This window comes from Taudactylus pleione, unplaced genomic scaffold (genome assembly GCF_031769625.1).
Source record: "Taudactylus pleione unplaced genomic scaffold, aTauple2 ptg000077l, whole genome shotgun sequence".
In the NCBI taxonomy this organism is placed as follows: domain Eukaryota; kingdom Metazoa; phylum Chordata; class Amphibia; order Anura; family Myobatrachidae; genus Taudactylus; species Taudactylus pleione.
The window spans coordinates 53,510-67,558 of NW_028284479.1; the positions used below are offsets into that span (position 1 = coordinate 53,510).

General features: G+C 45.1%; 1 protein-coding gene across 1 annotated transcript in view; it reads left to right on the forward strand.

The window, feature by feature from the left end:
• Positions 1–14,049, forward strand: part of LOC148532407 (tetratricopeptide repeat protein 41-like) — a 144,948-nt gene that overhangs the window by 51,413 nt on the left and 79,486 nt on the right. The window contains exons 5-6 of the mRNA XM_088467853.1: positions 5,089–5,542; positions 7,799–8,029. Coding sequence (XP_088323979.1) covers positions 5,089–5,542; positions 7,799–8,029 — 685 coding nt within the window. The remainder of the gene's footprint in view (positions 1–5,088; positions 5,543–7,798; positions 8,030–14,049) is intronic.

Sequence of the window (14,049 nt, forward strand, 5' to 3'; positions counted from 1 at the left end):
AGCCGATGATGTGGCTTTGGAGCCGTTGGTGTGGCAAGGTGCCGTTGGTGTGGCTGGTGAGCCAGTAGTGTGACCGGAGGCCGATGATGCGGCTTGGGAGCCGTTGGTGCGGCAAGGTGCCGATGGTGTAGCTGGTGAGCCATTAGAGTGGCCGGAGGTCGATGTTGCGGCTGGGGAGCCGGGAAACAGTCTGTGCACTGAGTGGCTTGGAAGCCAGGGGAACGTCTGTGCGCTGGTGTAGCTTGGAAGCTGGGGAACAGTCCGTGTTCTGCTGTTTACACAGTATAACTGGCACAGAGTGCAGGGCTGTCTGTAATTTAAGAGAAGCGGGACCCAATCAGAGCCGTCTCCAGCAGAGAGTATTTCCTGATCACAGGCTGGTGTGCACCTGATATCTGCAGAGAGGCAGATGATTAATAGCACCTGGGAAAAAACACACAGACAGACAGGATTAGATGCAATCTCCAGTAGTAACCAAGGCTGGGAACTGCCACCCAAATGATTCACTACCTGGGGATCCTAACACTAGGCCACCTCCCCCTCCTCCCCATGCCGCCTTCTTCTCCTCTCAGTGCTGCTGATGCCTTTTTCTACCTGTGCCTTTATCTGCAATGGAAGGGGATACGTGGATTAGGGGCGTTCCACGTGGAGCGCATCTTCCGAAACACAAGGGGCTACTCAGCAGATGTGATATACATAACAGGCTCATCAGCCACTCCTTCATCAGCATACTGCAGCTGGAGGCAGAAAAGCTTGTGAAAGCAAATTAACAATTAAAAAATCCAAGCCCCACTGGTCACAACCTATTCCGACCCAGTCTATATAAAAACGCTGCTGCACACCTGTGAGAGACTCTGCCTCAGAGAATGGAAAAAGCATACAAATACAGGATATGGTAGCGCTGCACAAAATAAATAGACTGGAACTCACATATAAAACCCCAATGGTTTAATAGAAAAATATATAATAAGCTGTCACAACACAAAAGAATAAAAAAATACACATCATAAAAGTAATCTACGTATAATCTTTTAGTCAATAATGCATACAGATAACAGATCCGCTAAATAACTATGCTTACCAGCTGGGAGAACTAAAACCCAAAATTGGATACAATGTATATGTCCAAATCCTCTGTATCACTGGATCAGTGATGACAATGTATCCACAGTAGATGTAGTTGTCGTATAATGGAAACTAGGGATGAGTTATTGTATGAATCCCAATAGATCCGGGAGCAGTATATGTACAGAGACACCAGGTGATAAATAAAGTCTGTTCACCCTCCCTACTGTCAGGTGACACCTGACAGTCTCCTCACTGCCTGTGGTATAATTCCGATCTGCTTGATCAGAAGGCTCAGAAGCATAGATGAATCATGCCCAGGGTTCTGGTATGGAAGCGGTAATTGCCGGTGTCTAAATGGAACTTGGTCTGGCTGCACACAGACAGTGCAATGGGTTTGCTGCTCTTACTTGCATGCAGCACTCTCCAACAGAAGGTTACAGGGGGTAAATACCACTCCTGCTAGTGCTGAAGCTGAAACTGTACTGTGAGGGGGACGGCTCACCAGTATCATGCGGCTGTACCGCTGGGCTGAGTTATCGAGCAGGCATAGAGAAAGTGCAGGAAGTAAGGATTGCATCAATGGTAGATGCTCCCAGTCCACACACTCTGTGTGCTTAACGCGTTTCACCGCACAAGGCGGCTTTCTTAGTTAACACTAAGCCAACAGTGTTAACACAGAGCTTGTACATAAATATATTATATATACACTGTATACATTAAAAAAATGTTACAGGGTTTTGCACATCCAGCCTCCCTGTGTTCCTCCCACAGTCCTGTGGGACTGTAATTTAACGCACCTAAACAGTCAATACCTAAATTTTCATAATGATACAGAGGCTGTAAAATTTTCCACCTTAATGAGGAGATTAGCATTCTGTCTTTCACAGGATCTGAAGTTGGGCAGTTACATCTAATTCTTCTAGATATTGTTAGATTTCTTAATATTTACCGGTCTTTGAAAAACATGTAGTTTGCTGGTTCTCTATGACTAGTGGAAAATAGGTTGACTGACAACTAATCAAATGGTAGCTAGATGTATCAAGTCAACAATTCAACAGACATAAGGGGCCTATTCATTAAGCGATTTTTTTGAATGATCTGACCAAAACCAGGAGGATTTGGTCGGATCGTTCGAAAAGTCGCGTACTTCTGCGAATGACAAGAGAAGTATTTTGCCATTCGAACACGCTGGTCAATTTCTGCATATTGATTGTTCAGTGGATATGCAGTGAACGACCAACTGCGAACGGCAAATTACTTCTTTAATGAATATTCACTTCACTCATTAAAAATTTCCACTCCCTTGTCTCTTTAGCAACAATCCTTGGCCCTTGATCTCTAAAGATATCGTTCACAAAGTCTTTCATGTTCGTGAATGATTTTTTGCATGAAAGACTTTTTGTTGGCAGGAAAAGTCTTTGGTCTTTCACAAAAAAAATCTTCTAATGGATAGGCCCCTTTATTCGGTTCCAGAACATCTGACAGAATTAGTGCACATTCAACCAGTTCTGTGGTTGCATGGGTGGTGTGCCAGAGACCTTACACCTAACACCTGAGGCTGGCAGCTATTTGGTCTTCTAGCCACACATTCACAAAGTTTTACAATTTTTATGTTTTCGTGCCCAAAGATGCTACTTAGGTTTGAATGCAAAGTTTTGCACTAGCCACGTCTGAGTCTAGCCACCTCTAGAAGTAGTTTGGAATGTCCTCATGGTAGCAATGTTTATCAGATGAAGGAGAAAAGAGGATTTTTGGTACTTATCCTTAGATCCATTTCTCCAAATATATCTGGGCTGTGCTCCCACCATTTTGCTCTTTCGTCTTAGAGTTGTTACTGTTTTACTCATTTATGTTTTTGTGTAGTTTTTACTAACAATGTCCTTTTGGGCTTTGTAATGTGTAAACTGGAGAGTGGATAGTAAGGGGAGTAGCTTCAGCCCTCAAAGAAAGAAAATAAACTCTTATACCCTCAACATTACACCATAGTAGCAATGTCCTACAGATGAATTTGAAAAATGGATTACATGGTAAACACAAAAAACTGTTTTTTTATAGGCTGATTAGCGTTTAGTTGTGTTCCACTGAACTTTGATTGTCTGCCATAGTGTAGTGGACGACACAAAACAGAGTTGCTGTTACCTAGATGGGCTTTACATTGTACACTGCAACAAGGAAGTGGATTCCATAGGACACACTAGGCCACAAAGGTCTGAGCTATATGTTGTACATCTGGCCCCAAGGGAATGGTATTTACTTTGTACACTTGTCCACCAGAGAGTACAGTATGTATTATAATGTATGGCCACCAGGCACTCAGCTGTGTATTATATGCTAGCCACCAGCACCAGGGGTGCGCAGCATCGCTGGATCCCATAGCAAAATTTGAGGGAGGGCCCGACTGTGCCACTACACCTTCCTATTTCTTTTATTATGTGCATTGTCACTGCTGGCTGTGGGGCACTGTTGAATATAATATATGAATAGTAACACTGAAATAGTAAATGGAATTTGACAACTTTACCAAAGCAGCTTGACACACACTGCAATTTGTTTATTAATTCCATCTGACCACAATTTTCTAAAACATAACCAACAATTTACTAAACAAATCCATATTTAATAACTTTCAGTTATATATCATGCACACATGTGACCAATTGTGAGAAAAATTATTATTGAAAGACCGAATTGGTAAATAAACATCTTGACATCTCATGTTGTACCATACTTGCCTACTTTTGAAAACGTATATCAGGGAGATTGTGAAAACTACATCTGAGATGTGCACCATAAACCTGACTTACATTCAAATGTAATTGAGTCCCAAAGCAGTTAGTAAGATCTACTTGTTGATGAAGACAGTGCTCGCTCATGTATTGTGTTTTACAAGAGGTTCCATACAGCGGCGTAGAGAGCCCTGCCGGGCCCAGGTGAAGAGGGGGCGTGGTCTATTCACGGGAGGCGTGGCCACGCCCCCTTGAGCAAAAACAAACAAACACACTTTTGCAGCGCCGCGCCAAGCCCCTCAGCCTGGTGCAAAGCCAGGGAGGCGCGATCAGTGTGATCGCTCCCCCCCCCCCCCCACAGGCATAGGAGACTGCTGTGGTTGCTCAGCAGCCACGAGCAATCTCCCACTGCAGCCCAGCACACGCCCTGCCCCTCAGGAAGCCTGGGCACGGGTAAATAGTGCCCGCCCCCCCATCTCGGCGCCCCTGGTTCCATATAAGCGGCCAAGAGAAACCTTATATGAAAATGCACGCCGCCATAGGGATCACTGTGCCTTCTAACCAATGCAGGGAAATTTCACTGATTATACCATTTGAATGTATGTATCTGGTATTTTTTTTTACTCAAGTATATAACAGCTTTACGATTTTGATGCTGATTATTATTATGAGGTTTTTTTTATTGCTATATTATATTGTTCAATTGGAAAGCATTTTCAATAAAAAATACTCAATTTAAAAAAGTATATAACAGCTTCATAATGTAAGGGTAAGGTGTAATCAGGGAGATTGCTAGGCTCTTCAGGGAGTCAGGGAGGTTGCTACTATGTCAGGGAGTCTCCCTGACCATCAGGGAGAGTTGGCTAGTATGTATTTGCCTGATTTTCCTACTTATGTTTTGGGAGATGAACTGGTGATCTAGGAAGAATGAGGATAGATGCAATGTCATCAAGCACAGGCCACTCATTGTTTACTGAGACAGCAAGTCTTCATTATGTAATTTGCATCATGTTCCAACTCACCTTTAGGAGTCCCGAACATCAGCAGCTTTGTGTTGTACTGAGGGATATGGGGTCTGCCTTTAAATTGTTGTTTTGCCATTAAGCAGCAGTGATTGCTACTTTTATAAATGGAATGACCCGAGAGTCAGTTTTAAAAAACTTGTTAGGAAAGCCCATATAATAGGGTTGCACTGAACAGCAAATTATTAATGTAACCATTCAACACAGATTAAAGTTGACTCCTATGCACATTTATTTGACAGTAAATACCATGTCTTTTATTTTATCACTAGGCAAATGGGTTTGCATGGCTATCTGCCAAACTGCCTCATCAATGCAAAATGATCATTACTACCAGGACTTCCCACCTGTCCCACAAATGTCTGATGCTACGTTCAGATGTACAGATGGCAGAGTTTGAGGCCATATCAGATGCAGATGAACGCTTGTGCATCTTTTACAAGCACTTAGCAATGCCAAGCAGAGATGCAGCACCGCACTTGCTGGAGAGTATTACAAACAAGAAAAGGAAAATAACCGCTCTTCAGCTTGCAGTCCTGGCAAGTGAGCTACGTATCTGCCCCAATCTGTCCAGCTGTATAGACGGCCACCTGGAAGCAGTGTCCACGGAGCAGCTTTGGTCATTGCTCATACATCATTGGATCAAACACTACAGTTGGTCATGTGAATGGAAAAAGAAGGGTAAAAAACCCAAACCACATTTTGCCTATGACATTTTCAATACAGGTAAATGAGCAAATATGAAAGACAAAACCTATTAACTATTGTTCAATTACTAAATATTGTTTAAATAACATTGACATCTAAAATGTAAGTTGATCAACAATTAAATAAAATGAATTGTTTTAAAATAAATTATTGTATAGTTATATTTTTCTGTGCAATGCAGCAACATAAATGATAGAGGTTTTCATACTAAAAATAAGCAATTGCATGGAGGTTGGCGGTGGTGGTGAAGGCTCCATACTGGCCAGGCACTCTGCCCACCATTCCGCTTTTCTCTTGCACTGGCCACCTTCAGTTTAAGGAAGAAGGCTTGTGTAGTGTCTTGCCCCTTTATGCAGTGCCGTGTATCAAGCCTGGGTTCACTGCTTCACTATCCCCTCTACTCATGCATCATGTCTAGGAGATCAAGGATGCAGAAGCCCTTTTTAGTCAGGAATGAAAAGACCTGCAAGTTGCAAGCATACCTCTTTTGAAATGTGTATTAGCCCCATACAATGGGTAAACATAACAACATTACCATAGCGTAAGTGCAAAGAAAGAGCAAAACATTACAGTAACATAAACAGTAAGTGAAAGACAAAGCGTACAAGATGACAAAGTGACATAAATGACAAGTACAAGTAAGCAGAATAAAAATAAGCAGTGCGATTTCATCAAATCTCATGTCAGACAGAATAATTTGGTATAAGACATGGGAGACAAGTACGACCAATATGGACAAAACGGTTATGCAGCATAAGAATAATGATGCCATTTGAACATAAGTTTACAGAACCAGTTCAGCATAAAACATGACAGAGACACATGGAAAAGATGGAGAATGGGCAGACGTGAGACATAAGATAGAGGACCTTGCCCATAAGAGCTTATATACTAAAGGGAGAATAAGAGACAATAGGAGTTGGCCATCTTGGGCATACACAATGCTCAAGAGATCACTTTTGGGGGCCAGGCAGGTATCAGGTAGGTGCTGTACAGTCCAAGTGGCGGTAGTGGAGGGTAGAACTGGGTACATGGTAGTCCAAGTTGCAGGAGGGTGGGTTGAAGAGGTGAGTGAAGCGTTGAAGGTAAAAAGAACCAAATGGAGCAGATTCCAAGTTGGTAATCAGGTCTGAATGGGGCAGGGGGCTAGCAGTATAAAGGAATGGATGATTGAGAGGTAGAGATGGTTTTTACTCAAGTGAAGTGATGGAGCCAGGTAGGCACAGTTCACAGCCAGTATCTCCTCTGAGATCGCCCATGCTAAATGATTTTACTGAGCGGCAAGTAATAGAGCCAGGTGGGCAATGCCATAGCCAGTGTCCTCTCTGAGAACACCATAGTCCACCAGGCAACAATGAGATGCTCAGCAGCCTAGCCCCAGGAGGCGGGTAATTGAAGGTTATCTCTGCTGTGGTCAGAATGGGCAATCAGCATCTTCAGTAGGCTGAGACTGCAGTCTCAACCTGTGGGCCTGATACGGTGCAGTCAAATCTGCATGGACATTTTGGTAGAGCAATAGGGGTGACACAGAAAATGGAGCAGCACAGTAGGAATCCAGGAGACCGTAAATATCCGGGAGACGGCATGAGGGTGGATCAGGTGAACAATTTCGGAGAAGAGTGGAGTGGGCCTAAGACCCAGCTGCAGGCGTGGAGCAATGTAGGCAGAGTTGTGTGTCCAATCAGTAATCCCGGGGTGGGTAGCAACCCTGGGGATAGTGATGAAGCAGTGCCTGGGCATGTCCAGTTGATTTTAGAGATCTATAAGATGGTAAACAGTGAGTCCCAATGGAGAGTTCGCCAGGGCATGTCTGCTCTGGGTAGGAACTGGATCATTGAATATTTAAAAAAATAGGGGTTTGATATATTTTGTTGACATTCATAATGTCAACGTGGTCTATGGCATGTCAATATTGCAACAGTCATCTTGTCAACACCTAACCCTCCCCCTAGTGCCTATGACTGTTGACACGATGAATGTGGCAAAATATACCAAACCCATACCCGCATACCTCAGTCTCACACTAGGAATTACTGTCGTTTAAAGAATACATAGATGTATGAATTATGCTGTAATGATAATTGATGTGAAGTCTCCATTTTATTAACTTAATATGTTTATGTTAGATAAAATAATCTGCTGAACATGTTTGCTGTGTGTAGGATGTCATTTTGGGCTATTAATGGTCAACTTAAATATTATTATTAATTATTTTATTCAAATCCTACTGCAGCTGGAAGTGACAAAATTGTGTTTGTGTTTGCGGTATCATAGGGTGGGTGGTGGATGTCCTGTGCTTACTCACCACATCACATTGTGGCCTGCACGCTGATGATATTCTCAAATTACTAAGCAGAATAGGATACCAACATCAGTATGAAGTAACGCCACTACACTGGGCTGCATTTCGATCAGCAACTTCAAAATGGATTTGTGAAAAGCCAGATGGGTTGTTGCAGATTCGGCACCGATCCTTTAGTGATGCTGTTGCCCACTTACTACTGGGTAAGAGTTACACAACAATCTACCTACTTTGTATGACTGTATCAGGTTTTGGAAATCTTAAGGTGCGTATCCACTTGCCGACAATGAAGGACTGAAAGATAACGATATCGTTCAGTCGTTCATTATACTGTGCAGTTCCCACACTGAACGATATGCCGTTGAGTGCAGGCACCCTCCCTCATCCCTGAACATGCACAATCTGTCCATATCGACAGGTTGACCATCATGTTCAGGTGTTGAGCGATGCCAGGAATGCGCAACGCTGGTCGTTGCCAACATTTTTCTGCACGATTAATGAGCGATTGAACGATAACGTAATCGTTCGATCGCTCATTTTAATCGTCTAGTGGATACGCACCTTCAGTGTCACTTGGCATGTGTGCCAATACAATACTTGTTATAACATTAACATTTATAGTCATTTTGATGCCTACCTGTAATAGGTACTATAGAGATATGTAAATCCCAGTGACTAAGTATATACAATAGAGTTATCTTCAATACAGAGAAAAAAATCCTCAACAATTAGTCAGTCTTAAAAAATAGGAATATTGTAGAGACCGGATAGAGGAGATGTACTAAGAAATGTGTCAGAGAGAACATAGAGCCTGATACTGAGATGAACGCAAATACGATGGTCTACTTACATCTCCGATGGCAGGGGGACTGCGCATGCGCAGTACTAGCACTATATAAAATGGATCAGATATATAAGAGGTTAAATATTTTATTTGTCGTAAGATGACGTTAGTGAACTTGAATATAGTGTCATTTTTTTATATTTTACATTTTCTTCTTGAATGAAGAAAGATGCATCTAAATTTACCCAAGGAGGACAGACACCTCCAATGATTAGAGTTGCTCCCTAATCTAGTGTCATTATACCAGAGCACATGACTCACACCCCCCTAACTTGAATGAAGAAAGCCCAAAGAATAAGACTGTATATATTTATAACTGCATACATTGTGTATGACCTGCACATTTGGTCGTTACTGATAAACAGGGACAGCTCTAAAGACAAATCTTGAAAACCTGCTGCTGTTATTAGGAACAGCTGATAGCTGGAGCCAAATTGCTTCATTGGAAACAATGAAGGCAACATGTGAGGGCAAACGCTTCTTACATCACACAAGAGTACTTTAGAATCGAAGCTGAACTCTTGTGTGTTGGGAGCACTGTTTTCCCTTCTCTTCAACTTATCACCGTGGCAGCAAATCAGTTCTTATAAACCTTGTACCCTTATACAGGGGCGCCGAGAGGGGGGGAGCGGGTACAAATTACCCGGGCGCGGGCTTGCTGGAGGGGCCCGGCGTGGGCCCGGGTCCAGCACCGCCCCACCTCCCTTCCAGTGGCAGATCTATACTTTACTTTTGGGAGGGGGGCAGTTTCAGTGCACCAGACCCCCCCTGGGCCCCCCAATAATGTGCACGCACATACATTGCCTTACTAACACAGACACCTCCTATGATACCACTTACTAACACAGACAACTCCTATGGACACAAACACTCTTACTGACACAGATACTGCTTACTGACGTAGACACCACTTCGTGACACAGATACTGCTTACTGACACAGACACGCTTACCTACACAGACACCCCTTACTGACACAGACACGCTTACCTACACAGACACCCCTTACTGACACAGACACGCTTACCTACACAGACACCCCTTACTGACACGAACACACTTACCTACACAGACACCCCTTACTGACACAGACACGCTTACCTACACAGACACCCCTTACTGACACGGACACCTCTTACAGACAGAGGGCCTGATTCAGAGCCGGATGCTATTTGCGCTCGCTGGTTCAGAAAAAGGGGCCAGCTATTTAAATTGAGAGCTCGCTCTTTACGGTCTGTTGACGCCTCTATGTCTGAGCAAGCGAACGAAACATGCGCTCGCTATTTTGTAAAGACACCCCCTGGCCGCTCGCATCCTACGTCATCTCCGCTATTTATTTGATTAATCGAGTACATCGAAAGGCGTCTGAACTGCTCGCAGTGCTTGTGGTAGGATTTTCCTACCGCAATCATGCGAACAGTTCAGGCTAAGAAACAACCAAGTGACGTGGTCGATGACGCTGCTTTGTTAATTATGCACACCCTTAAAATGCCCGTTTTGACCGTTTGGCACGCCTGCGTTCGGTTCTCCGCTCCCCGTTTTCAAGCACCTTCCCCTGTTACCACCCACAAACGCCTCATCCTGTCACTCAAATTAGCAGGCACTCGCTATTTTGCGAGCGCTCGATTTCCGACCGCACTGACTGGTTGGCGCATGCGCATTACGACCCATACGCATGCGCAGATGTGTGAACATCGCTCGGAGCGAACGAGCGGCCGCTTACGAGCGCCTCTGAATCAGGCCCAGAAACCGCTTACTGAAAAAGACACACAATGAAACACCCATTTATTGACACAGATACCACATACAGGGCGGGATGCAGCAAGGTGAGAAATACAGTCAAACCCCAAAAATGCTTGTTTGGCCGCATTTCTCATATGCACCGAGCCACGGAATACAATGCACTCCGGGGCTTGGTTGCGGTCGGAAACGCCATCTCCTGTTTGGCGTTAGAAACCTATGGGCTTCTATCGGGAGAGTGCTGTGAGATTGATCCAATCAGATTCCTCCCAGCACCCCCCACGATGTGTGCGTCCTACTGTGTATGTGCAGAAGGATGCCAGAGGGGCTTCTAGGTCAGACCCAGAAGTCCCTCCTTTGCAAAGTGCCGCTTTTACAGAGAGAGTGGTCCTTTGCGCATTCCTACATGCATACTGGCGTTACCAACACCGGCATGCAAGCGAAGAGTGTCGAGATGCATTGCGTCATGCGAATGCGATGCATCATTATCCCGCCCACTGAAAGATTCCCCTTATTGATACCACTTATTGGCACCTTATTATACATACATACTTCCTGACAGATACCACTTACTAAAAGACAACACTTACTGACACACACACACTGACACCACTTACTGACAAACACACTGACTGTCTGACACCACTTACTGACACACACACTGACACCACTTACTGACACACACACTGACACCACTTACTCTGAAACACACACACTGACTGACAGACTTATTCATTTATTATACATTGACACAGCACAATTAGACACACAACATCGCAACCCCCATTCCCCGCAGGCTATAACAGGAGAGGCTTGCAAACAGCAACCAAACAACTCTCTCCCCCCCCTGCTCGGCCACCCCCCCTCTCGGACTATAGCAGATGGGTGCTGGAAACATGTACCTGAATCTCCGCAGGAAGCATTTCCAGCACTGCCACGGATCAGCTCAGCCTCCTCCCTCTGATTTTTACAGGTGATGGTGGTAGTAGTGGGATTATAGAGAGGGTTCCTGAAGCGGGTCCCCGCACACAGCAGCAGTGGGGCTGGATGGAGCTAGGTGCAGCCACTCCCCTCCCTCTCCCAACAAAGCTTTAACTCGCGCTGGTGTTGCCCCACAGTCCCGCGCGGCTGCACAGCTGAGTCGGCTGAGACCCTGGCTGATACTACTGCAGTTTTAATAAGTGGATGAGGATTTTGGGAATCGGGGCTGTGTCTTATGCATCAGAAGACGCAGACACTGGCCTCGACACTCCCACAAAATGGGGCCGACACCCCCCTTTTTCTGGAAACACAGGTAGCACTGCCCAGTCCCCAAACGTCAATCAGGCTGCAGGCCGATCGCCGTTAATGCCCCCCCCTGGATCCGTCACTGCTCCCTTCTACATCACAGCTGCCCAGTAAATGCTGCTGTGTGCTGGGCTGCAGTGGGAGACTGCTCGCAGCTGCTAAGCAGCAGCAGTCTCTTATGCCTATGGGGGGAGCGATCACGCTGACCGTGCCCCCCATTCGCTGTGCGCCGGGCTGAGGGCCTCCCAGCGCCCCCCTCCCAGCACGCAGCACCGCTAAAATGTTGCTTTTCTCTGGGGCTTTCTTTCTTAGGGGGCGTAGCCACGCATCCCGTGATTAGGCCACACCCCCTGTCACCCGGGCCCGACGCGGCTCTTGGCAGCCTTGCCCTTATAGCCACTGCCTTGAGACTCTACCCAACTACTTATAATTATTTATTGATATTGATTTAGGGCCTGATTCAGGGATGTACGCAAAGCTGATGGTCTACCTAAATCTCCAATGCGGGGACTATGCACAACCATACGCAGAACAGGTCTTGAGTTGTCGCATGCAGTGCCCCCTAAACTGCAGCCTGATTGATGTTTGGGGACTGGGCAGTGCTACCTGCGTTTCCAGAAAAAGGGGGGTGTCGGCCCCATTTTGTGGGAGTGTCGAGGCCAGTGTCTGCGTCTTCTGATGCATTACTGGCCTAGCAAGTGGACAGGAGATGACCATTGTGAGTGAGCTTAGGCTTACTCAGATGACCGATGCTAAAAACATTACGACCAATGTTGATCCGATCTTGCATCTTCAGACACAGGCATCGAATCTAAGATCCCGGCAAGTGGCGTCTTGTTCCCTCAGATGCCTCCTGCAAGCATTAGCATATTTTTGCACAGCAGCTGGGTCCAAAACCGGAACTGTTATGCAAAAACGTAGAACTCTGAATCAGGCCTTATATACTGCCAGCATATTCCATGGTGATTTACAGTTGTGAACAAAACAGTAATAACAATAAGACTGGGTATTAACAGACAGATAGAAAAGTAAGAGGTCACTGCTCACAACCATGGCCATTTAACAATTCTGGCAAATGCCAGAAGGCCAATGGCCTGATGGGCTGGTCCAGCCATGTGAAGGCCTGGCCAAGCAGCTGCACCTAATGGCACTCTGCTCGCCATCATGTTTCAACGGGGCATGCAACGCTTCCTTTTTCCATGTATACGCATGTGGAATAAGTGCCAGGGATGGATTTTAGCCCCAGTCCGTCCCTGCTCACAAACATATAATCTGTAGGATAATAAGAGTTTAAAACATGAGGATAAGTGCCCTATACTGCGTATAGAGTCAGGGAGGTTGCAATGTTAAAAAGTGCTTGGCAGAGGCAAGAAGAAAGTCTTGTATTGCTAACAGGGCCGGACTGGGACTAAAAATAGGCCCGGGCATTTAAAGAGCGCACAGGCCCACCTCACGTCATCTGGCTCCTGGCATAGACTCCTCCCCTTACTATTCCTGGCCCCTCCCACTTCTTAGTCTGTTCTCTTACAAATATAATTGATATTAGAACAACATACTGTACAAGTACACATCATTCTCTGTATTAAAAATGTAATACCTACAACAGAGCTCATCCTGCAGGGCATTCAAACATGTGCCATAGTCAGACATTACTGGTGTAAGTCACACGCAAAGAAAAGGGAACGCAATTTCGCAAATGACCAATCCCTAGCTTAGCAGTTGTATAGGATTAGATAGTGGTCACTGCAGGAATTATTTAGGGCAGGGGTGTTGAACGCAGAAGACACATCTGTGCATACAAAAGCAGAGCTGTAACAACACATTTTGACAAAAGAGCATTTGTGCCGCAAACCACAGGTGAAGCGGGGAGAGCGCGTGCAAAAAAATCCAGGTGTGGTCTCGCTGGGAAGACGCGTAAGCACATAATAGTACCACAAATCAAATTATGCCACACAGTAGTGCCTCTTAGTCACATTATTATTATCCTCTATTTCTATGGCACCATAAGTGTTTAGCAGCACCTTACAAAGTAGAGTACATAAACAAATAAGTGAACAAGAAACCAGTGACTTACAGTACAATAGAATACAGAGCAAGTATATGCTGCATTAGCGATCATAACGCTCAAAATAAGCAGCAGGGAGTCAGCAATCACGTAGCGTCACACAGTAGTGCCCCATAGTCATGTTATGTCATACAGTAGTGTCCCTTAGTCACTTTACACCACACGGTAGTGTCCCTTCGTCACACTACACTGCACAGTAGTGTCCCTTATTCACATTACGTCACACAGTAGTGCCCCATAGTCACGTTATGTCACACAGTGGTGTCTCTTAGTCACATTACACCACAA